General features: G+C 44.2%; 1 protein-coding gene across 1 annotated transcript in view; it reads left to right on the top strand.

Annotated features, from left to right (window-relative positions):
* The first annotated feature begins 17,647 nt into the window (after positions 1-17,647).
* Positions 17,648-22,583, top strand: part of Rab3b (RAB3B, member RAS oncogene family) — a 51,786-nt gene continuing 46,850 nt past the window's right edge. Inside the window, exon 1 of the mRNA XM_035438939.1 lies at positions 17,648-17,979. Within this exon, the coding sequence (XP_035294830.1) occupies positions 17,752-17,979 (228 nt within the window). The 5' untranslated portion in view covers positions 17,648-17,751. The remainder of the gene's footprint in view (positions 17,980-22,583) is intronic.

Below are 22,583 nucleotides of genomic sequence, written 5' to 3'. Positions count from 1 at the left end.
TAATGTCTATGTGCTTTGTGCCTAGAACATGGATTGGTACATACTAAGTGATCAATAAAATCTCAATGGAATGAACGAATGGATGGCTGAATGAATGATATAATGGTGGAGAAGTGGGAACAGAGGTTGCAAAGGCTATATCAGGAAGATTTTAATAAAGACAACTTTCCCAACAATGGCAGCTATCTAAAAACAAAACAGCCATCTTCAGAAGGAAGCATGTCAAGTCTGGAGGTAACCATGTTGCTTTGGTTGGGAAAGGCTGATTTGAGTGTCCTTTGTCTCCTCAATACAATTGCAAGTATTGAATTGAAACCTTGATTACAAGACACTGTCTAATCTCCATGTTAAATTATGGAACAGGTATTCTCTCTGGTAGCTGGCAATGAAGAGGCCCTGAGGGTGAGAGAGGCAAAGACAAGGGAATTGACGATGGTGACTTCTAACTGAAATGAAGGTGGGGTTGACAGTGAGCAAAATAAATTAATATGGTTATGAATAATCCTTTCAGAGTAGTTGCTGCCTTCACCACTGGGGCCTTTGAACTCTTCTTCAAAACCCCACTGTCCTTGTGACTTTTCTTCCTTTCTCATAGGTTGTTTTAATTTCCTTTCTCCCCAGCTAATTTCAAATTAGTCACCAAATCTTGTCTTATACATCACATAGTGTCTCTCAAAGTGGGTCTTAACTTTATAAAACTACCTCTGTTTTCCCTACCCCAAATATCTTACAACATCCAATCCATTCTCTATTATATAGGCTAAGCTCTTTCGAAAGTTAAGTGTTACCAATCCCTCCCTCAGATAAAACCCTACAATAGCTCTGTACTTTCCTGGTCATCAGGTACATCATTCTTGGTGCTGATCTCAGGGCCTGGCTTACCTCTCCTATCTCACTATCACCCGCTCCTCTGCCCATTGCTCTTGTGCTTCCAGAGACTCAAGGCTCTCTGAGGTTCCCTCAAGACTTCACGTCATTTACTACCTCTTGGGTCTTTGCTCATATTGGTCCGTTGATCTGGGCTGCTTCTCTAAACACTTAATGCCTACTGCTCCTTAAATTTCAAGTCTGTGTCCCAATATCAAGCATGGGACAGGCCTGAGATCTCAGGCTCCTCCATACTGACCTGCCCTACTATGAGAAAAAGGCTATGTTTTGCCCAACACATTGTCTTAGTTTCTTCTCCTGGTTCTGTGACAAAGTATCCTGACAAAAGCAGCCTAAGGGACATAGGGTTTATCTTGGCTCACAGTTGGAGGTACAGTATGGAGGGGAGTGCAAAGCAGCAGGAGCTTAGAGCAACTGCTCACATTGCATCCATAGACACAGAGGGCAATAAGCGCTTGTGCTCAGTCTACCTTCTCCATTCATACAGTGTAGCATCCTATCCCTGGGGAATGGTACCATCCATAGTGGCTAGGTCTTCCTCTCAGTTAACCTAATCCAAATCTCCGCATTCCCAGGTGATTCTAGATTCTGTTCAGCTGACAGCTAACACTAACTGTTGTATATATTAACAAGGCTTGTTTAAGTCTTGCTTTCCCTTCTCCCAGTAGCTAAGAGACCACAAACCAGTTCTTGCTTGTGCACATCTAAGATGCTATGGTTTGTTCCCCTCTTCCATAGGCTTATGTGAAAGCCAATGAGATGCCAGACATGAAACTCCTTGTGAACATATCTATTCTACAGATAACTTCTCAGCTCTCCTAAGGCCAAACCAGGAGGTGTGTGACCTTGGCTTTTGTGGCACAGAGGCTAGTGTATCTTTTGGCCTACTATCCTGCTGACCAGACACTGAACTCCTTTGGGTCAGGAACCATATGTTATTTACCCCCACACATACTAAGTGCGTATTAGTGAATTTTCCGCTACTATATCAAATATTTGAGGTACTCAGTTTATGATACTAAAAGGTTTATTTTGAAAGTCAAGTCCATGATAGATGTGGTCCTATGGCCAGAGTATATAGTAGAATAAAATTTCTTAGCTAGTGGCTAGCTCACTAAAGAGAGAAGAAGGGCCTGGAGCCTCATTCTCCTCATTGAAAGGTGCCCTGATGTCCTTAAGACTTCCCACTAGGCTGGCCTTCCTATGTTAGATAGTGTAGTGTCAACTTGACACAGGCTAGAATAATTTGGGAAGAGACACTCTCAACTGAGAAAATGCCTCCCTAAGATTGGCCTATAGGCAAGTCTGTCAGGCATTGTCTTGATTAATGATTGACATGGGAGGGGCCAGCCCACTGTAGGTGGTGCCATCCCTGAGTAGGTGATTCGGGTTTGTATAAGTAACGGCATTCTTCCATGGCTTCTGTTTCAGTTCTTGCCCAGACTCCTTTTGATGATGGATTCTGATGTAGAAGTATAAGTGAAATGAACCCTTTCCTCCCCAAGTTGCTTTTGGTTACGGTGTTGATCATGGCAATAGAAACTCTAACTAAGACAGTCTAGCTGTCTCACAATAGCACCACTGTTGGAACCAAGCCTTTACTATATCAATCCATGAGAAACAGTTTGGATTAAAACTGTATCAAGGGCTGGAGAGATGGCTCAGAGGTTAAGAGCACTGGCTGCTCTTCCAGAGGTCCTGAGTTCAATTCCCAGCAACTACATGGCAGTTTACAACCATCTATAATGAGATTTTGTGCCCTTTTCTGGTGTGCACGAATACATGTAGGCAAAAGACTGTATATATAATAAGTAAATCTTTAAAAAAAAAAAAAACTGTACCAAGGGGCTCAGGACATACTTTCGTCAAGTGAATGGCATCCCAGGGAGAGGAAAAACTTATGCAGACTCATGGAGTTGTTACAGAGAAGGTCATACTCAGAGCACCCCAAATGGTTTAATGTAGACACAGGTCTAGACATGAGCAGTACATGGCTAGGATGGAAGATAAAGGGTGGAAGAGCCACGTGTTCATGTTAAAGAGGTAGGATTTGGAGGGTGGCAATGGCGTTTACAAAGTGGACTTAGGAAGAGGCCCCTGGGGCCATGCGGGTTGTGGTATAGACAGCACTGATGGCTTTAGCGGGAGTAGGACATTAAGGAAGCTTTAGCCACAGAACTGAGAGGAAGGGATGGCATGAAGCACTCCCAAGGGGTGGAATAGACTGGCACGAGTGAAGGGTTAGCAGGGCAGGCAAGCAAGAGGGAGGAGCAGTGGGTGTTTGCTGGGTTCTGGCCATTTGAATATCTACATGGCAAACGTTTTCTGTGTGTGCCTTGAATTTCACCCCTGATAGCAGTGCTATGTTCTGTCAATGAAACAGGGCTCTTGGTGTGCATTTTAACCAGGTTTACTTCATAAGGAGATGCAAACGGGGAGAATGGACCTGCTTGTTCATTCATTTTGCAAATGGAGACTCTGAAATGCAGAGAAAAAGGACAGAACAATCCACATAGGAGGTGATGTTGGAGATATTCACCGTTTGTGTTGTACCTAAATCAGTCTCCTCTTCTGATGTAGAGTGATAAAGGCTTTTGCTCCCCTGTTTATGTGTTGTGACTTAGATCCCACCCTAATTATAGGTGGAATTTATTTCACCTTTTCTTGAATCTGGCTGGGCTTGGGGCTTGTTTTAGCCACTAGCTACAAATGAGATTTTTGAGACTTAACTTTTATTTTTCCAATGGATAATTTTTTGAAATTTAATTCCTTGTGTATTGGTGTGAGGGTGTCAGATCCCCTGGAACTGAGTTACTGATAGTTGTGAGCTGCCAGGTGGGTACTGGGAATTGAACCTGGGTCCTCTGGAAGAGCAGCCAGTGCTCTCAACCCCTGCGCCATCTCTCCAGCAAGTCTCCATCCTCTGAGACTTAACTTTAGGATATGTCTTCTACCTTTGCCCTTTTGGAATACCATCATGTGGCTACTATGCAGTTGGTCTAGACTACTGGTGAGTGAGGCCACACAAAGAAGAACTGTGGTGCCCAGTCTTTGGCCAGCATCAGATGCCATACTTGACAACTGAATGCATCTTACAAGTGAGCCCATATGACACTAGGAAAGGGGCCAACCAGCCAACCACAGAATTGTCATAAATAATAAATGATCACTGTTCCAAGCAATTGAATTTGGGGAGCTGTTCATTATGACTGGAGTAATGTCTGTGCTCATCCCAAATGGCATCTACTTATGTGGCTACCTACTCTGAGCAGCAATTCTCATTTTATGAAAAGCATCAGTTTTGTGTCTCATGTAGACACTGTGACCCTGGAGCACTGATTTGTCTACCCTAGCAATTAGAAGAAACTTAAGGCAGATTTATTTGTAGAAATCTTAATGGTATCCACTGAATAACTGAAATGGGTCTAATAGAAAATGTCCTGAACCTGGATACAAGCTAGAAGACACAATACCTGGTTCTTCTATTTACCAAGTGTGTGATCTAAACTTTTTCTTGTCTATAAAAGGGGGTTGACTCCCTGGGAGCGATTTGTAGTGTGGGTCTACCAGTACACTGAGTTTAGGAAAAAGTGTACCTTAAAATCAAGGGTATGAGCAGGGACCCTGCATGGTTATATTGAGGATGAATGTATTTCCGTGATTATAATTGATAGCCAATTTGATTCAATGCAAAAGGCAGAATTTTGTCTTTCTGTTTTTTCTTGGGCATTTGGATCTAGAAATGATGACAATCTAAAGTAATTTGATTTAGTTTGTTCTTGTCTATGGTGGTCAAGCTCCAATGATAGGGACATAGGCTATTGGGGGACATAAATGATACAACCCAAATGCCAGTCATCTTTTTGTTCCTTTAAGGGCTAAGTGCAATGGGCTTGGACCTCATTTTCACATTTCATAATTCTTGTAATTTCAAACTTCACATGGTTTCTGCAAATTCCATGAGCTTTTTATTGTTCCCTCCACCTACAGTCTCTCTTTTCAATTTGGACAGATTGAAACATGCTCAACTTCCACACTCAAGCATCACCACGTTTCATTCTCAGAAAGCATCCCTGGGACTTCCTGTAGGCCTTCAGGATCATTGGAGGTGTCACATCATCTGAATGACAAACCACACAACTTCCTTGGCTGTTCCAGTACTTGTAGACCTTCCTAGCATGAGGTATGAAGGGGTGGGTAGGGCTTCTTCTGGCTTTCAATCTGTGTAGTAGCTACCTTTATACATCAGAGGACAGCCTCAGGTGGCAGCCCTCTCTTTCCACCATGCTTTGATACAGAGTCTCTTGTTTGAGGTGCATACACCAGGAATTCTCCTGTCTCCACCTCCTCTCTCACTGTAAAAGCTCTGGGATCACAGACTGGTCCTACTGTGACTGGCTTTACCTGGGTTCTGGGGATTCAAACTTAGGCCCTCACGCTTGTGGGGCAAGTGCTTCACTCACTGAGCCATCCTAAGCCCTACACTGCCTTCCTTCCTTACTTATTTTTCTTCTCTCTTCTCTGTTACTACCTCTTACTTTGCTGAGTTGAATTCCAAATTCTTTTCTCCTCTTTGGTTTTTGTTTTGTTTTTGTTTGTTTTGTTTTGTTTTGTTTTTGAACACAGCATTTTGGTCACCCAATTTCCCAACCTTACATTCATCAAGACCCAGCATTGAAGAAAAGGATCTTTGGTGCACTGGGATCCATGCTTCAAAGAAGGCAGTGTAGATAAAATGCCATTTTTCTGTTGTAATAACCACAGCATTTCATATTTATTGAGTGGCTTGCTGTGTGCCTGGCATTCTATCAAGTGCTGTCCAGTATCATTTTCTCATTTGATCATCACAACAACTCTGAGACAGTTTTTGTTATTGATTTTCCTAAAGATAAGGAAGGGATGCATATGTCAGAAAAATGATCACTCAACCAGCAAGTAGTAGAATAAGATTTAAAAAAAAAAAACTAAACAAACAAACAAAAACCCTAGTCTGTGTGGGTCCAAGCCCCTGTTCTTTCTCCTGTATTTACATGGCCTTTCAGGGGAGAGAGGAGAAAGCAATCAGACCCGAGGCTACATGAAAGCAATGCCATCTGTTCTCACATTGTTTGACCACGTTGAAAGGATTGTTTTCTATGTTATCTCATTGTTCCTGTGAAGCATGGCTAGTCGTTATCCATCTCAGCCAGTCTGAAATGAGAAAATGAAAGTAACCCTTGAGGGATCAAGTTCAGCATAGGGTGTTCTGTTGTAAGGCTACAGAGGTTGTGGTGAGTAGGAGGGTCATGTGTGACTGGAGGTGTTAACGTGAAGTCTTGTGAAGAGGCAGAGGGATGGTCAAGAGACCCCATACATAACTGAAGTCGCCAGGATGATGGGGCTACATCTAGTGAAGACCATGACTGAGGACTTCAGTGCACGGGGCGGGGGGAGGGGCAATGAGGGGTCAGTGGGTGAGGAGTCATAGAGAATGATAAGGTTGGGAGGCAAAGGAAAGCAAATTTTCGTAAGGGTGGCCATGGCAATGTTGCCCCCACCTCCTGGTGTTAGAAAATGTGGGGATAAGGAGCCTTTCTGCAGAGGGCTACCGTGCTGCAGTGCCCAGAGGAGGATAAGCTTTCAGTAGAGATGAAGAGGTAACCCGAGTACTCCAACGATGCAGTGAATAGAACCTGGGTGCTAGAGGAAACGGGGAAAGATGGAAGCCAAAAAAGCAGTGGGCACTGGACTGAAACAGCTGGTAAATGGTCCTGAGGAACAGTGTGGACTGTGAGTCTGAAGGAGAGGCAGAGAGGCTGCACATCTGGGCTGTTCCCCGGCCTGGTAAGAAACATCTCAGACAAGTCTTAACGGAACTGAGAAACATCTGGCTATGTTTTCCATTTTCTGACTCATACTTCTAAGATCTGGGGTGGAGATGACTGGAAAAGAACAATGCTGGGTGGTGGTGGTGCACACCTTTAGTCTCAGCATTCAGGTGGCAGGAGCAGGCAGATCGCTGAGTTAGAGCCCAGGCTGGTCTTCAGAGTTTGTTCCAGACAGCTAGGATTGCACAGAGAAACCTGAAAAGCAAAACCAAAACCCAACAAAACAAGACAAAAAGAAAAAAATAACAACAACAAAAAGGACAATGAGATGCTAAAGAGATGACTCAGTGGTTAAGAGTACTGGCTGCTTTTTCAGTGGATCTGGGTTTGATTCCCAGCACCCATATGACAGCTCACAGCTATCTGTAACTCCAGTTACAGGGGATCCTCACACAGACATATATACAGGTAAAACACCAATGCACATAAAAAAATAAATAAATTATTTTTAAAAAAGAAAGAAAGGAAAGGAAAATTACTCTAGACCCAAACAGTCAGCCCAGTGACCTCAGGACAATGGGAAATGAAGTCCATACTGGGATTTGAAGGCAAGGGTGTTATTTACCTCCTGAATCTACCACTCCTGGAAGAGTGGGCCCTCCTAAAGCTCAGACAAGAACATAAACCACCCCAGTTGTCAGCCTCCTTGCTACTGCTGGTGATGGGAAAGCAGTGAGCATTCTTTTAACGAGGTCGATGACATTTCAAAAGGTTACTCAGGCCACTGCCCTAGAGGGTGGAGGGAGGAGGCAGGAATTGGAAAGCTGCTGCATTAGTCCAGGCCGGAAACCATGAGTCTTGAACCAGGGTACCTGATAGAGAGAAAAGGGAATAGAAGAGGGAGAACCGGACCGGACGTATTCAGATGGCATCATTACCAGACTCAAAGGACGTGGACCATGAAGGGATGGATGTGCGGGGAAGAGGATGACACCCAATTTCTGTCTTAGCTTCCGCTTGTGGACAGGCTATGCTCACTCCTTGAGTGTTTATGAGAATGGAGTAAAGCATTTGGAAATAGCAAAACTCGACGACACCATCATCATCTACGTTATCATCAAAGCCTTCTGAACACTCTGTAAGTGCAGACGTGGGCTAACAATTAGGCCAGATCATAATAGTCACCCAGATATAGAGGGGCTGAAGCTCCCAAGTAATCTTGGATTCCCTACACCTGCCAAGGATGGAGGGGCGGGGCGAGTCTTGCATGGGTTCCGCCCAGGGGCGGGGCCTGGACCCAGCGGGAACCCAACCCATCTCCAGCCCGAGCCTCAGCCCTCCGTTGCCGAGGTGGGAACCAGACCCACCCCGCCTGCCTCTCGCCCATCGCCGCCAGGTGCGACAGTCCAGCTACACTGTCCAGGAGCCTGCTCTTGTCCGAGGTAAGGGGCGCGGCCCCGTCTCCGCTCCAGGCGACCCAGGAGCAGGGGGACCGAGTGAGTGCAAGGCAGCCTAGGAGACTCGGAGAGGGGCTGCGGGAGGCCTCCAGGGACCCTTACAGCAGCAGATCAGGAGCGCTGGCTTCTCACCCAGATTCCCAGGTCCGCCGAGGAGCAGCGACCGCTGGTGCTGGGGGGCTGATGAGCAGCTACTGCAGGCAGTGAAGGGTGGCTGGAGGCATCTGGCAGCAGGAGAGGGTACCAGGCTGCTGAGGGCAGTGGAGGGGCACTGAGAGGATGGAGGGAAGCGGGTGTGTGTGTGTGTGTGTGTGTGTGTGTGTGTGTGCAGGTGGAGAGCTGGTGGGGTGGGACGGAGGGGCTTTGAAAGGAAGGGGCGAAGGGAAGAAACGGGTGTTTGGTCGGGTTGAGATTAGGGCTTCTGGGACGTGAGTGTGGTTTAACTGGGAGTGCAAAGGTGCAGAACTGAGCCCAGCAGGTACCCATGTGGGGGTCTCGGTGGATGGAGACATAGGGGTGAGGCTTGGAGGGGACAAGCTTGAAAGAAGGTAAAAGTGGGAGTCACTTGGGTCTACCCTGCCCACAGAGAGAGCGGCAGGGACTAGGTAGGGGAAAGGGTCGTGGCCCTGTATGTGGGTGGGCCAGGGGCACCTGAGTTCCAGTTAGGGTGAAGGACATGGTGCTGGAGTGGAGCAGTGTCTTGTAGCTGGAAACAGAGGAACCTTGGGGGAACTTGGAGAGTGAGGTTGTGGGGGTGATGGGTCAGGCTAGGGAGGTGGCCACATGTGGGCGAGGTGGGAAATGTTATGAGGGTTGAGTATAGCCTTGGCACTAGCTGTGTCTTGGCTCCTCACAGCATGGGGACAGCAGGCACTGGACCACACTGCAATGCCAACTGGTGTCATGGGCAAGAAGAGAATAGTGGTCAGAAAAATTCATCCGCATGCAACTGAATCCTAGAGTCTAAGCATGGAAGAGACTCTGAGAGGGCAGGATGACAGCTTCTAGAAGCCAACAGAGGTGTGGAGTATAGCGGGTTTCTCCATCCCTCCTTCCCAGAATCCAGATGAAAAGCTGTAGACTATATACAGAAAGTGTTTGTGTGGTGTGTGTGTGTGTGTGTGTGTGTGTGTGTAAGAGCACACATATGTGTACCTGCATCCGAGCATATGGAACACAGTCATTCTGTGCCCCAAACAGAAGAGGAGAGCATTTGTTACCTAAGCATGAGGACCTAAGTTCGAATCTTCAGCCTATGAGAGCCTGGTATGCTCTCTCTGCCTGAAACCCCAAGGGTGGGGACAGAGACAGAGATGGAGCAGACCCCTGGAGTTTGAAATTTGACCATCTCAAAAAAAAAAAAAAAGTAGCAGGGCTAAAAACATGGCTCATCAGTTAGGACCACCTGTTGCTCTTGTAGAGGACAAGGGCTCAGTTCTTAGGAATAGTGTGTGGCTCACAACCATCCTAACTTCAGTCCCAGGGTGATCTGACACCCTCTTCTGACCTCAAGAGCCATCGGGCACTTGCATGGCACACATACAGACATGTAGGCAAGACATTCATACACATAAAAAATTTAAGTACATCTAAAAAGAGGAAAAAATAAGGCATGGAGCAATAGAGGAAGATACCAGTGCCCTCCTCTAGCTTCTCATGTGCACTGGCACATATGTACACAGGGTAAAGGTGCCTCTATCCATAACCCCCCATATATATATATGTACACACACAAACACACATGCATACACACAGAGAGAACACATACATACACACCACACAAAATACATAAATAAAAACAAAACAAAGGAAGAGCATGGAAGTTGAGAAAGGCCACGTGTGGGAAGCCATAGTATGCTGGGAGCCGAGGAGAGGGATCTGAGGAAGGCAGATGGGTCAGCGAAGTCTCTTGGACAGGAGAGACGTAACTAGCGCTAGAGTAAAGCATACTCCTAGCAAAAGACACAGCATGGTGAAGGATTGTAATGCAAAAGGAAACATCAGCAATTGAGAATGAACTGGTGAGGTCCCGGCTCCGTCCCTGCAGAGTTGGCAGAGGGCCTGGCAACCCTGTAGGTGTGCAGTGACTGTGGACTGAATGAGTAATTGAGCTGTGGTGGTAAGAGTCAAGGGGAATAGTGTGAACTGACAAGAGGTCTGTAAACTATAAAGCGCTGTATCAGAGAAGCCACTGTTGGTATGCAGGTATGCTATGCAGGTATAATGGCCCCTCTGGCTAACTCCCTCCAGTTGGAAGGAGGGAAGCAACATGTATCCAGCTTTGATTGTGTGGAAGGTAGACTACCTCTGAAGCAACTAGCAGAATGCTTAGTGCTTAGTAAGTCCCCAATAAATAGTAGCGTTCTGTGACTCTAAGAATCCCGGGAAAGCAGTGAGGCTCGGCTGGTTGGTGGTGATAGGTTGGCGGTGGGGAATGTAAAAGTGTGATTTGGGGGAAGGTGTCGTACAATAGAACAAGATCCACACATACACCCAACTCGCTTTAAATGCTTTTTAAATGTGTAAAAATGATTACTTTGTGTGTGGTGTGTGTGTGTGTGTGTGTGTGTGTGTGTGTGTGTGTGGTGTGGTATGTACATGATGTGTGCAGGGAGTAGTGAGCATGCTGCCAGGCTGAAGATGGAGTCAGTTCCCTCCTTGCACCTTTACTCCTAGTTGTTACTGAGCTATGTTGATGTCCTCAAGCTCCCTCCTTACATTAATAAATGTTCTGAGGAGGACAGTTACATTCACTGACCTTCCCCGTGTTCCACGCGCTATGCTAAATGCATCTTCCACATTACCAGCAAAGTTTGTTTTACGAAGGAGGAAAGCTGTGTTAATTGTGTGAATTTCCTTATCCAGGTAATAATAAATGATAGAGCAGGAAATAACTAATTTGTTTGATTTTTGAACCCCAAACTACTTCCATCACTTAGGATGACTTAAGAAAAAAAAAAAAAAAAAAAAAAAAAACCATGAAGCTAACAAGACATCTAGGGGGGTAAAGGTGACTGCTGCCACGGCTGGTGACCTGAGTTCAATTCCTGGAACCCACATGGTGGAAAGAGAGCCAACTCCTGTAAGCAGTCCTCTGACCTCTTCCCCATAGCACAGTGACACATGCACTTGCACACGTACATACAAAATAAATACTTTTTAAATTAAGAGGTTTGTAAAGCTAGAATGTCAGGCCAACCTGCCCTGTAGAATCTTCCTGTCTCTGCCTCCCCAGTATTGGGATTACAAGCACATGCCACCATGTACAGCAGTTTTACTTGGGTCCTAGGTATTGAACTCATGTCCTTGTGCTTTTGAGGCAAGCATTTTGCTGACTGACTCATTCATCCTCCCAGACCCTATAAAGCATTCATTCCCATGCTGTCTTTAAAGAACTAAAGGTTGCTCTAAAAGGCCATTTTATTCACTCATTTTTGTAGAGCAGAAACTGAGGCTAAGGGTGTGATTTGCCTATAGTTGCATAATTACTTCCAGAGTTGGGCTCAGCCCAGGTCTCTCAGACTTCGTGCCATGGCCAATCTTCTGACTCCATCAGGAAAGCTCATCCGTTCCCTCTCCACTACCTTTACTGAGTCGCTCTCTTCCTGTGGGACTGCAGAGCTCTTTCCTTCTTGCTCTCCCTTTTCCTAACTGAAGTCAGCTTCCTCCTTAGGTGTGTATTTTCTGTGCCCATGAGACTGAAAGGGTTATTTTTCACAACAGCCTTTGAGGAGAGCCCCAAGTCTGAGACCAAGAATGGCTTCCCAGATGATTTCTGGTCCTTCATCTGTATTGCTTGTCACGGGAGACAGTGAGCTTCCCAGCTTTATCGTTTTATGCGACTGTCACAAAACAGGGAAGATTTGATCGATGCTTATCGTACAAATGCAGTTCTGTGCAGCGCACCACTGTGCAGCGACCTGTCTGCTCAGATCTGCCTCAGGCGGCTGCCTGCTGGGATACTTTCTGCTTCTCTACCAAATGTCTGCTTCACCCCTGCCCCCCACTTGAGAGGATGCCCTCGAGGGGGCTTCCATCTGAGCCCTTTCACTCTGCTCTCCACCTTTCTCTGTTCTCATACAACCTCCTGGGAAGGCTGTACTGTGTCCAAATAAGCAGACTTGACAGTACAGTATGATAAATGTGGCGTGGTGACTTGACACTCAATCTCGAGAATGCTATTTTGCTCACTTGAAATTTGTTATGGTTTTAATTTCTTTAGTCTCAGCCAAATCTGGGAGACATCCTGGCCACCTCCTGGCTTGTCATGTGACCTTGGACAAATCACTACTCTTTATGGAGCTTCATTGTTTCTTAGCTGTCCAGTGGCAGGGTGGGCAGATCAGATAAATCAGGTCAGGGTTTAAAATGTATGTTCTGGGGACTAGAGGATTGCTTGGTGGTTAAGAGCTCTCATTTCTCTTGCTGGGGACCTGTGTTTGATTCCCAGCACCCACATCTGTAACTCCAGTGCCAGAGGAGCCAACACCCTCTTCTGGCCTTTGCAGACACTGTACACATGTGGTAATCAGACATACAAACAAGCAAAACGCCTATATTATATATATATATATATATGATTAAAATAAATAAATCTTTAAAAAATAAAATGAAACTTGTGTTCTTCCTGTCACTCTCCTCTCCCCTGCTCACCCATCACTCCTCATTCTCCAACTTTAGTATAACTACTAAAGTCAGGCAAGTTTCCCACAGGTTTTATATGAACCTATATATTTTTGTCAACACAGTGAATGAAGCACATTTATATTTTCATTCTATTATTTAAACTTTACAAAAAAGCTAAGAAGAAGAAGAAGGAAAAGAAGGAAGAAGAGAGTTAGAGAATTAAAGGGGTCAATAAAATAATAAACACTGCAATGCTTCTACAAACCAAAAATCAGCACCAGATTGTTTATATATAATCCTGCTGATTCTATTTAGTGCCAAAGCTCCAAGTAGGTGGTATTTCCCCTATTTTACGGCAAACACTCTGACTTAAAGGGTTTATATGACTTGTTCAAGAATTCAGCTGATGGCTAGAGCAGGAGTTTTAAGCCTTCCCTAACACTGCACAGTACCACATCTAGTCTCTGCTGCTAGTTTTGAGGCTTTGCCAAACCCCCCTGATTCAAATGGGAACAATGGTTCCCATCCGTTCAACCTTCACTTCTCCGATTTACCTTAAAGGATAAAACAAGATAAAGGGTCTGAAATTTCGTTAAGAATCAAATCTGTGTTTTAGTAAAGTTGCTCTCTGATCAGCAATTTTATTTCTCAGACTCCATCCCCAGGAAATAATTAGGAAAATGAATAAAGGTTTGTGTAAAAAATGTCCACTGCAATGTAATTTATGGTAAGACAAGAGAGCTGGGTCGATGACTCAGCAGGTGGAGGCACTCATCAAGACTAATGACCAGAATCCACATGGTGGGAGGAGAGGACTGATTTCTGATTTCAGACCCCCACATGCATAGCACACCCAAACACAATAAATAATAAATAAATAAATAAATAAATGTGATTTAATTTTTAAAAGACTAGAAAACAACTTTTAAAACAAAATTGGCCAGTGTGTTGACATATGCCTATAATCCCAGCACATGGGAGGTGGAGGCAGGAGGATCTCTGTGAGTTCTAGGCCACTCAGAGCTGTCTGTCTCAAAAACAGGGACAGGGACCCTGTCTCGAAGAACACACAAAAATCATAACAACAAACAGAAAACAACAAACACTCCCCAAAACCCTAAAACATTTAAAATTGAAAACACCTTTATTCCTAGAAACAAAGATAACATTAAAGGATTGGTCAAATAATGCATGGTGGAATATAGCTATAAATGTCATTGAAATAGTATTTATGAAGAATTTTTAAAGTATCGGTCCTTTTTGAATGTACTTTAAAATATAAGTACTTTAAAAATGATTTTTTTATGTATGTGTGTGTCTGTGCAAGTAAATGCTCTCTCTCTCTCTGTGTGTGTGTGTGTGTGTGTGTGTGTGTGTGTGTGTGTGTGTGTATGATGGGCACAGACAAGTGTGCACAGAGGCCAGAGAAGGGCATCAGGTGTTCTTCTCTAGTACTCTTCAGCATATTCCTTTGAGGTAGTGTATTTCCCTGAACCTGGAGCTTGCCTCTGTGCTTTGTTTAGGTTGGCAAGCAGCCAGGCCCACTGGTTCCTTGTGTCCACTACTGTAGTGCCAGGGTTATAGGCATGCGTGAGTTATGTGGGTGCCGGGATCCAAACCCATGACCTCATGTTTACACAACAAGCACTGTTAACCACAGAGTCATCTTTGCAATCCTGAATCACCAATTCTTGAAGTAGGATGTGCAGATTAAAAAGGGAAGATTTATGAGACAGTTTAAGTAGCCAATGTCGTTCATCTGTCTCTTCCAACCTTACTGACTTCCTTTGTGGAAATGCTATCCAGGGCATGTTCCACACTTGTCTAGGGAACTTTTTCCTGAGGGCAGATTAATTTAAAAATGAAGCTGAGGGTCTCAGATAAAGACTTGAGAGCTGGGAGCAAAGAGCAGGAAGACAGTGAAGAAGTTTCGCTAAAGGGTTGTTAAGGGTCTGACTGTTTATCTGATCTTTAAGAGGGCTTTATTTTGTTTTCACATTGGCGGCTTCTTGGCCTTAGAGTTCATTCATGGGGTTCATAGAGTCAGATCTACGAGCTCACTCCTTTCTTTTTATACTTATTTATTTAAGACATTTTGTGTGTTTTTGTTCTTGTGTACCATAGCACATGTGTGGAACTTTCAGGATTGTCCGTTCTCTCCTCCATCATGGGGGTTTCCAGGGATTAGAAGTCATCAGGTGCCATCAAGTGCCTTTACCACTGAGCAACTGACCCTCCCTTTTTTTTTTTTTTTCATTGAAAAACAAAACAAAACCCCAGGAATTCCCAAAGAGAGTAAGAACTTGAACATTAGGCCATGTAAGACAATTCCACCCTCCTCTGACCATGTACCTAGTCCATCGCTAGTGTCCAGGAAGAAGAGAGACTTAAGGCTTCTAAACACTGCACTCAAGGCTTCTGAGATGTAGAAGAAGCAGCTAAGACTCAACTCAGACAGCTGGGTGTGGTGCTCACACTTTTAATCCTAGCACTTGGGAAAGCTGAGGCAAGAGGATTACCACAAGTTCTGGGCCAAAGACACTATCTCAAAAAACAAAAAGACTAGGCCTGATGAGATGGCTCAGATGGCAAAAGAACTTGCCACAAAGCTTGACATGAGTTCAATCCCTATGGTGGTCTGAAGAAGACTGGTCCCTATAGGCTCATATGTTTGCACAGGTAGTGCAAACCATAGAGAGGCACCATTTGAAAGGATTAAAGAGGTGTGGCCTAGTTAGAGGAAGTGTGTGATTCATTGGGTTTCTAAAGCCCATGCTAGGCCCAGAATCTCTTTCTCTGCCTACAGATCAAGATGTAGAACTCTCAGCTACTTCTTCAGCACCATATCTGCCTGTTTCCTGCCATGCTCCCCACCATGGCGATAATGGGCTGACCTCTGAAACTGTAAGCAAGCAAGTTGCCTGCTCATGGTGTCTCTTCACAGAATAGAACAGTGACTAAGACAATCCCTGAAACCCACATGGTCAAAGGAGAGAAACAACTACCCAAGTTGTCCTCTGACTTTCACATGTGTACAGTCTCTCTCTCTCTCTCTCTCTCTCTCTCTCTCTCTCTCACACACACACACACACACACACACACACACACACACACACACCACATTAAATTTTTTTAAAGAAGATGCATGAAGTCTTAAGACCAGGTACTGGATTGTAGGATTAGATCTGGATTATGGGGTTTAGATTAAGATGTTCTAGGAAAGGAGAGGATGGTGTTAGACATGACCTGTAGTACATATTTGCTGAATGGATGAATGAGGGAATGAACAAATAAAGAATCATGGCTCTGAAGGGTAGAAGTATCAGGAGTGTTCACACCTCTGTAGAGTTTGCCAGTTTTTAAAGCTATCTATGCTAACTGGTTGGCTTTTTGCCATATTAACATAAACCTAAACACATCTGGGAAGAGGGACTCTCCGTTGAGTCCGTCAATTTGCCTCCATCAGATTGGCTTATAGTCAAGTCTTTGGGAGACAATTTTTTGATTAATGATCGAAGTGGGAAGGCCCATCTCACTGTGGATGGTTTCATCCCTGGACTGGTGGTTTTGGGCTGTGTAGGAAGGCAGTCCGAGCAAGCCATAAGGAGGAAATCAGGAAGCCATGTTCCTCCACAACTTCTGCTTCAGTTCCTTCCTTGAGTTTTTGCCTCAGTTGCTCTCAGTGGACTGTGAATTAGGATATGTAAGCCAAATAAACCCTTTCCTCCTCAAGTTGCCTTTGGTCAGCATTTTATCACAGCAATAGAAAGCAGACAAATACCATGTCAATTGTTTTTTTTTTTTTGTTTTTTGTTTTTTGTTTTTTTTTTCAAGACAGGGTTTCTCTGTGTAGCTCTAGCTGTCCTGGAACTCACTCTGTAGACCAGGCTGGCCTCAAACTCACAGAGATCTGTCTGCCTCTGCCCCCTGAGTGCTGGATTAAAGGCCTGTACCACCATCACATGGCTGTCAATCACTTTAAAACATCTCTCTCAAGTCTTCTGAGAAAATGCAAGAAACTGTTCTTCTCATTTTCCAAACAAAGAGATTGAGGGCCCAAGGGAATAAGGTGACTTCCTTGGTCCTTCACATATGTCCAGAGTGTTGTGACAGGCTAGGATTTCAGCTTGAAGCCAGGGATGCAGAAACAGAGTATGTTAGGTTTCAGATGCTCGTTCTGAAAGAGGAGGAATAGTAAACAAGTCTGAAATGACATAGGCCCCAGCAGAGGACTGTGGGAGCATAGGCAGAAGAGAGGGTGCCTCTGCCATGCTCAGGGGTAGTGACACTATGAGGACGAGTAAGCACCCCTTAGAGGGAAAAAAATGACTCCAGGCAGAAGGGACGCATAAAGTAGGGACAAAAGGAAAACATTGTGACATCTTTGGACTATGGTGAAGTCACTGGCATATTTTGATATAAAGCTAGCAGAGGGGGAAATGATTGAGTGGGAGCAGCTTAAAGGGTTGAGTAGTTAGTTGGTTCTTTGTGAAGGTGGACAGTTCAGGTTTTATCTGTAGAGCTGTGAGGAGCCAAAACAGTTTTAAAAACAGAAAATGATAGTTCACTACTGGGCCTGCCCTTCTACAGGAGATTCCTCTGGATCACCAGGTCTCCAGGGTACACTAGGGCCTACCAGGATTCTCATTTATCTTCTGTCCAGCTAATTGTGTTTTCCTATTCTTGTATTGTTTTCTGTGGCAACCTGGAGATCAGTCACCACGTCTGATTCATACGTGAACACCCCCACCCCTATGTTCAGCAGAGGGCTCACCCTAGAGCAAAGTGCTCAGCAAATATTTGTTGAAAGAATGAATGGGAGGATCTGGGTTCCACCCCAATCCTGAGACAACATCTGGGGCACAAACAGTGGTGGGGAAGCTCCGAGTAGTATTTCTTCTGCAATGGTAGGTGACCATTAGAAGGTTGGAGACTCAAAGTCACACCAGAGTGACTACAGGCCTCTCTTACAGATGGCTTCAGTAACTGATGGTAAAACTGGAGTCAAAGATGCCTCTGACCAGAATTTTGACTACATGTTCAAACTGCTCATCATTGGCAACAGCAGTGTTGGTAAGACCTCCTTCCTCTTCCGCTATGCTGATGATACCTTCACCCCGGCCTTTGTCAGCACCGTGGGCATCGACTTCAAAGTGAAGACTGTCTACCGCCATGAGAAGCGTGTGAAGCTGCAGATATGGGTGAGTGCTGGACACTGTGGGCAGAATGAGTTGTAACTAATTATGAATACAAGACCTAGGAGGTGGGGTCGGCTTGCAACAACTGGGTCTTACAGCATTAGATATCAATGCCATTTCAGGTCTGGCCTCCATTGACCCATGTTTTTGGTTTTATTTGGTTTTATTTTTAACATGTTTATTCTCTTGGGGGGGTGTTCAATTGCTGCTGCTTAATTGTCTAAAGGCTTTATTCTGGCTTTTATAGAGGAATGATCAAGAAACCGGGAGTTAGAGTTACAGATTGGGTTTTACTTCTACCACTTAAACCATGGAAGCATGACTAAGATATTTAACCCCTCTCAGCCACTCTTTTCTTTCAGGGGAGGGGATTATAATCTCATCTAGTGACACATGGTTGCTTAGCGTAGTTCCTGGGACACAGTACATATGCCATAGATGTTAGTTACAAATCGGTTATCTATTGTTGCATAGCAACTACTCAGTGGTGTAAAACAAGAGTAATAATTGATCCCCTCACAGTTTCAGTGGGTCTGACAGTAGGGTTTGCTTGGGGCCTCTCACGAAGTGGATCCAGATGTTGGTGTGAGTTACCATCAGCTGAAGGACTGCCTAGGGCTGGAGGGTCCACTTCCAAGATGGCTTATTCACATGTCTGGTGCTAGCTGTTGGCAGGACGCCTTCCTTCTCTTCTTTCCATCTGGCTTTCTTAGCATCTTCATAGAACCGCTTCACCATCTTCACTGTATGTATGACAGCTGTTTTTTTCCCCAGCGTGAGATCTAAGAAACCAAAGGGGAAAAAATGGCAATGTCTCTTATATATACTTAGAGCATTCTCTCCATTACTGATTGAGTGTGGGAAGAAAGTACACAGAGGTCCAAATTCCAGGAGGAAAGGATCATGGAGGACCCACAGTCTTGGAAGTTGGAGACTCAGCTACTATTGTCATCTACTGGTGGTACTAAGAAAACATGTGTCTTTTTGAGAAGCTTGTCAGAGTGCTTAGCAATAGCTTAGTACTGCAGTTGGAAATCTTGAAAATTTGTGAAATATTCAAAACATGTTATGCTATTGTCTATTATAGTTAATAAGTGTATAATAATATATTGTACATATATCTAGTTTTATTTGTTTGTTTTTCAAGACAGGGTTTCTCTGTGTAGCTTTGGAGCCTGTCCTGGAATTCACTTTGTAGACCAGTCTGGCCTCGAACCCACAGAGATCCACCTGCCTCTGCCTCCCAAGTGCTGAGATCAAAGTCGTGCACCACCACTTGGCTTGCATCTGAAATCTTAGATACATTTCCATTTAAAATAATGTTAAACATTAATTTCTAGAGGGGTGAGTGTCCATTGATGCCCCATTAAAGGCACTGAAATATCATAACTCATTAGAAATAGGAGAAGCCATGAAAGTTGTCTAATTTATTGGTTCTCCAGTTATGATTCAACCACACTAGCAACACTTGGGGATTTGTTAGAAATTCATTCGTGGGTCTCACCACAGATGTAATGAATCCAAAATGCTGGCAATAAAGCCCAAAATCTATGCTAGTGGGCAGTTTTAAGGCAGGAGAACTGCTGATGTACCTTTTGGTGGGAGTTGATAAATATATGAAAGCATCTACTGTATGCCAGGTATTTTCACTTATATTATCTGATATCAACCCCAGCACAGGAATTCATGAAAGCACATGTATGTAGGGTATGGTGACCAACACTTTGAAGCTGGATCAAGGCTGGGAGAGAGAGAGAGAGAGAGAGATCTGCTATAGGCAACCGATTGGGGATTGGGGAAACCTTGCATAAAACACAGATAGCTCTTGCCATTGGATGACACAAGCCTGATAACTCCTTAGGGAACTGAAGAAAATGTTAGAATTGTTTTAAAATCTATTAATGCAAAATAAATGTGTTTTAACTGGTATTTACTATGTAGATTGGCATGGATTTTCTTTGTGATTCCTATACTAGATTGATCATCCTACATATCCTACAGCTGAAAAATCTCAAGGCAGGAGGCCTTCTGCCTGTCTAAGGGCTTGGCAGTAGCGGCTCCCTCACACCTTGGTGTACTGAGAGCATTTGCAGTTTTGATGTGCCTGGCTTAAGTAGATTTATTGATTATGCTATTTAGTTTTAACTAAATGAAACCTCACAATGGGTGTGTGGCTTTTAAAGAGCCCTGTAAAGAAACCTCCTACTGGAGATTATGCTAAGTATAGTGACCCTAAGTGGATATAAGAAAAAAGTAGTTGACTGATCTTCTCCAAATTTCTGGCACAAGTTCATTGTCAGCCATGTTTCCAGGTAAAATCAATGAGGATCTCATTGGATCTTATTTAGCCAATCTCATTGCTTTGCTTAATTTTTTTCAAGGATCTCCATGTAGCAAAACTATAACTTCTATACTGTTTATATTAAAATTTAAATATTGTTTCATTTTTGTTGTGTCTGTATTTATGTCAGTGGGGTGAATGCATACCCAGGTGTGTAGATACATGTAGAGACCAAAGATCCATTTTCAAAAACTATCTTTAATTATGTGTGTCTGTGTGGGTTTGTTCATGTGAGTGTAGTACCCGAGGAGGCCAAAAGGAGTCAGATTCCCTGGAGCTGGAGTTAGAGGCAGTTTGGAGACATCCCAGGTTGGTGCAGGAAACCAAACTTGGGTCCTTTTGAATGGTTGGCATGTGAGCCCTCTCTCCAGCCCCAGAGTTCTTTGTGGGGATAGAACACAGGTCATCAGGCTCAGGTCATTGGTGTCTTTACCCACTGACCCACACTGCTACCCCTGGGTTTCTCCCTCTATTGCTCTCCAGCTCATTTTTAAAATAGGATCTCTCCTTAAACCTGGAGCTCACCAATTTGGCAAGATTAGCTGGCCAGCTAGCACCAGGGATCCTGTCTCTGTTTTCACAAAGCCAGCATCACAGTGTGTACACCCACACCTGGCTTTTACATAGTGCTGGGAATCTGACCTCAGGTCCTCAGGCTTGCCTAGTAAATGCTTCATGGACTAAGTCATCTCTCTATCTCCTTTTTTATTTTTATTTATGTCAACATTTTCTGTGCACAAGAGTACGCATATGTAATCTATGTGTATGCTGTACCTGAACTTGTCTTCCTTAAATCTTAGAGGTCCCATTCCCAAATACAGGTGCTTTTCAAGTGAGTGTTCCAACATATGGATTTTAGGAGGACACAGACATTCTATAACACTGAGATAGTGACAAACTGACATAGAGACTAGAAATGAGAGAGATTGAGGAATTTACTAGATTTGATGATCTATTTATTATAAAGATTGAGGGAGGAAAACACATACACATTCTATACTTTTTACATAAAAATTCTGTGATTTTTTTTAAAGCTGTGTGAGGTCACTTTGTATCTACAAATACCTAATATTTTCTATTGTAATACTTCGTAGGTTTGTGGAGGAGTGTTAATACAACAACAGAACATAGTGCCTGCCATACATAAGACATGTTAGGTTCTAATTTAGGTTTTGGCTCCTGGTCTACATTTAAAGGACTCTTGAGTCCCCTCCCAAGTCTTCCCATATCCAGTTGCAGAACTGCTAAGGACACCTAGTGACTCACCATCGTTGTATGAAGTGTTTGTTTATTTAGCTTCTCCAGCCCAGTTGAGCTCTCCTAGGGTATTTCAGGAAGCTGTTTTCCACATGGAGAGGGGAGCAGGGAGGGTAGGACCACCCGAAACTGGAGTTTTTATTATCTTTGGGGATAATGGACGGTGATGGCATTGGGCAATTCTCTCTCTCAGTTCTCTTGTCACATAAGTCCTTGAGTATTTCCTCTGTTTCCTGAGAGGCCAGTAAGTGAGGATCAGAGAAGAAAATCTTACTGGGGAGGTAGGGGTAGGGTGAAGCCTCATTAATAGGTAGCGAGAGTGTACACAAATGTGACTGAGTACCTTTCAGGACAACAGACCCAACTGGAGAGAGCCATTTAGCGCTGGTTCTGGTTGCCAAGCAACCCCGAGAGACCTGTGGGAAGAGGAGAGGGAGCAGAAGGGCTCCTGCTACCTCTATGAGTGGCCTGTTGATCAGGGGAAGAATCCACAGGTCTGAGGAAGGACAAAGCCAATCTAGGACTCTGGTATCCTGGGTTCTAGACATCTCTGCCCAGCTTGTTGTGTGATGTGGGTGACCCTCACTTGTTTCCCCAAATCTGGAGGAGTAATTCTTCATGGGTTTTTGTGAAGAACAAGTGGGAAATGGGAGGGAAAGCCCTTAGGAAGAACTGTGGACACTGTCAGCCGTGGAGGTTCATTTTATATGTACTTAGAATTTTTAAGAGTGAGGTATTCTTTGTGGATGTGTTTGTATGATACAAGTGTGAACACGCACATGGTAGAGTGTGTGTGTTCACACTCGGGTGTACAGGTCAGAGGATAACTTAATGGAGTAGGTTCTCTCCACCTTTCCGTGGGTTTCACAGGGACAGAACTCAGGGCATCAGGCTTGCCTTCACCTACTGAGCCACCACCTCTCTGCTCCTGTATTTACTTTAAATTTCTTTGTATCTTTCACACCTTCCCTCTGACCCAGGTAATCACATCCTGGAAGAAGGAATTGTT

The sequence above is a fragment of the Cricetulus griseus genome, chromosome 2 (genome assembly GCF_003668045.3).
Source record: "Cricetulus griseus strain 17A/GY chromosome 2, alternate assembly CriGri-PICRH-1.0, whole genome shotgun sequence".
Lineage (NCBI taxonomy): Eukaryota > Metazoa > Chordata > Mammalia > Rodentia > Cricetidae > Cricetulus > Cricetulus griseus.
The sequence above is the reverse complement of the archived record's forward strand: the minus strand, read 5'-3'. Positions and strand labels throughout refer to the sequence as shown.